The sequence below is a fragment of the Theropithecus gelada genome, chromosome 3 (genome assembly GCF_003255815.1).
Source record: "Theropithecus gelada isolate Dixy chromosome 3, Tgel_1.0, whole genome shotgun sequence".
NCBI lineage: Eukaryota > Metazoa > Chordata > Mammalia > Primates > Cercopithecidae > Theropithecus > Theropithecus gelada.
The window spans coordinates 16,028,325-16,031,486 of NC_037670.1; the positions used below are offsets into that span (position 1 = coordinate 16,028,325).

The window sequence follows — 3,162 nt, forward strand, 5'->3', positions numbered from 1 at the left end:
AAAAAAAAAAAAAAAAAAAAAAAAAAAAAAAATTAGCTGGGTGTGGTGGCAAACGCCTGTAATCTCAGCTACTTGAAGAATGAAGCAGGAGAATCACTTGAACTCGGGAGGCAGAGGTTGTAGTGAGCCAAGATCTCTCCACTGCACTCCAGCCTGGGCGACAGAGTGAGACTCTTGTCTCAAAAAAAAAAGCAAAATTAGATGCAAGGTTTTGAAGTTGAGCACTTCCACATTTCTCTTAAATCTGACCCCTTAAGTTTCCTTACCTTTGGCCCTAGGGGAGCGGCACCCGCCCACTCCCCTCCCACATTATGAGCCCCTCCCCCCAGCGCCCCTTTTCCCCGCTCCCACGTCCGTCTCGCTCCAGGTCTCTCCAGCTCCTCCTTCCCCCAGCGCCCTACCTTGCGGCTGAACTCCTGGGCCTTGCGCCTGCGCTCTCGGTGCACCGCTTCCGGGCGCTTGTGGCCAGCCAAGGGAAGCAGCTCACGGCCCAGAGCTAGGCCGCGGCCGCACCGCGGGGCCCGCAAGACTGTGGTTGGGGCCGCGGGGCCGGATCCCGGGCCGGGGCCACCGTCGGGACCTGGGAGCACACCCAGGCTGGGCGGCACACGTGGGCAGCGCCGTGCCAGGCGCACGAGGCGCTCGCGGCTCAGACCACCCACCGCCAGCCCCTCCACCTCCAGGATCTGGTCCCCTGGCCGCAGTCCTCCGGCATGCGCGCTGCTTCCCTCGGCCACCTCCAGGACGAAGCAGGGGCCGGAGCCACCTAGCCGGAAGCCAAAGTCCTCCGGCCAGCCCTGGTTGGTGGCCGGCATGGCAGCGGTGGCCATGCACCTGCAACTGGAGACAGAACATGGATTTCCTTGCAGCCCTGTGCGTGGCTCCAAAGCCACTCAAAGGCCCAGGGCGTGGGCCACTGAAGGCCTCTACTTATCTCTGCCTCCTCCCTCTGACTCTGTCTTTGTCTCAGTTCCCTTCCATCTGTCTGTTCTTTTTTTCTGAGATGGAGTTTCGCTCTTGTTGCCCAGGCTGGAGTGCAATGGCGTGATCTTGCTCACCACAACCTCTGCCTCCTGGGTTCAAGCATTTCTCCTGCCTCAGCCTCCCAAGTAGCTGGGATTACAGGCATGCACCACCATGCCTGGCTAATTTTGTATTTTTAGTAGCGATAGGGTCTTTCCATATTCGTCAGGCTAGTCTCGAACTCCTGACCTTAGGTGATCTGCCTGCCTTGGCCTCCCAAAGTGTTGGGATTACAGGCGTGAGCCACTATGCCAGGCTTGCCTAAATTTTGTATTTTTTGTAGAGACAGTGTTTCACCATGTTACCCAGGCTGGTCTTGAACTCCCGGCCTCAGGTGATTCGTCTGCCTTGGCCTCTCAAAATGCTAGGATTATAGACATGAGCCATCATGCCTGGCCTATTTTTTTTTTTTTTTTAAACTAAAAACAAAATTGGGGAGGAGGTGTAAAAGAAAAGTGACCCTTCCTTAAAGTTTTCTTTTGAGTGCCTGGAAATTTTTTTTTTTTTTTTGAGATGGAGTCTCCCTCTGTCGCGGAGGCTGGAGTGCAGTGGCACACCGTCTCTGCTCACTGCAAGCTCCGCCTCCTGGGTTCACGCCATTCTTCTGCCTCAGCCTCCTGATAGCTGGGACTACAGGCCCCTGTCACCATGCCCAGCTAATTTTTTGTATTTTTTTTTTAGTAGAGACGGGGTTTCACTGTGTTAGCCAGGATGGTCTCCATCTCCTGACCTCGTGATCCGCCCCTCTCGGCCTCCCAAAGTGCTGGGATTACAGGCGTGAGCCACCGCACCCGGCCTGGGGCCTTGGATTTTAACTAATGTGGCCACACCCTTTTCCATGGGCCCCGCCTGCTTCCACAGATCTGTTTTACTATCTTACAGAATATACTTGGCTTCCATGGGCCCTCCTCATTTCCTACACCTTAATCCCTCTTCCTACCCCTCTCCATCTACCAAAATTCCCTTTCAGTATCTGGCATGAATCACACACTTCCTGAAGCCCAGAATGTTGGAGCAGAATGGTCTCCCAGAGACCATTCATATCTCTGGGACTTTATTTTATTTTATTTTATTTTATTTTTGAGATGGAGTCTTGTTCTGTCGCCCAGGCTGGAGTGTAGTGGTGTGATCTCGGCTCACTGCAACCTCTGACTCCCGGGTTCAAACGATTCTCCTGCCTCAGCCTCTGGAGTAGCTGGGATTACAGGTGCCCACCACCACGCCCAGCTACTTTTTGTATTTTTAGTAGAGACAGGGTTTCACCAGATTGGCCAGGCTGGTCTCCAACTCCTGACCTCAGGTGATCCACCTGCCTCGGCCTCCCAAATTGCTGTGATTACAGGCGTGAGCCACAGCGCCCAGCCTCTGGGGCTTTATTTTATTTTGCTTTATTTTTTAGAGGCAGAGTCTCACTCTGTCGCCCAGTCTGGAATGCAGAAACGTCATCATATCTCACTGCAGACTCGACCTTCCAAGCTGAAGTCATCCTCCTGCCTCAGCCTCCCGAGTGGCTGGTACCACAGGCACATACCCCCATGCCCACCTAATTTTTAAAAAACGTTTTATAGAAATAGGGTCTCACTCTGTTGCCCAGACAGGTCTCAAACTTCTGGGCTCAAGCGATCCTCCTTCTTCAGCTTCCCAAAGTGCTGGGATTACACGCGTGAGCCACTGCACCCAGCCTGCGGGAGAATTTAGAAACCTCCTCAGACCCAGCATGTGCTGTGTCTGCACCTTGAGACAGGAGAGGGCCGTAACTCAAGGTCACACAGCTGGGGAATGGCAGAGCCAGGTTGCCCTCAGGCCCCCATGCAAGGCTCTCTCCACAGAGGCTCCCCACACACCTCAGGCAAAGCTTCAAACCTCTGTCCAGACATCTCCTGCCTGGCTTGAGAATGCCCTCCCTGGCTTCCCCTCACTCGTATTGTAGGAGGTGGAGTGGGTTGATGTCCTCTTTCCTATACCCTGGGATTTGGGGAAGAAACATTTATGTACTGGCCCTGGTGGCAGGGGTGGGCATTGACCAGGCTGGCCAATCACTGTATCTCAGCTGTTGTCCTCTGTGTCCCACAGAGGGCTTTTCAGAGCCCCTGCAGAGTTGATATGTTGATCCTGAGAGAGAACCATCTTTCTGTGGGT

At 54.0% G+C, this 3,162-nt stretch overlaps 1 protein-coding gene across 1 annotated transcript in view; it reads right to left on the reverse strand.

Annotated features, from left to right (window-relative positions):
• The window catches only part of GRID2IP (Grid2 interacting protein), a 57,688-nt gene extending 56,858 nt beyond the window's left edge, over positions 1-830 (reverse strand). The window contains exon 1 of the mRNA XM_025378461.1: positions 402-830. Coding sequence (XP_025234246.1) covers positions 402-830 — 429 coding nt within the window. The remainder of the gene's footprint in view (positions 1-401) is intronic.
• Between the last annotated feature and the right edge of the window lie 2,332 nt (positions 831-3,162).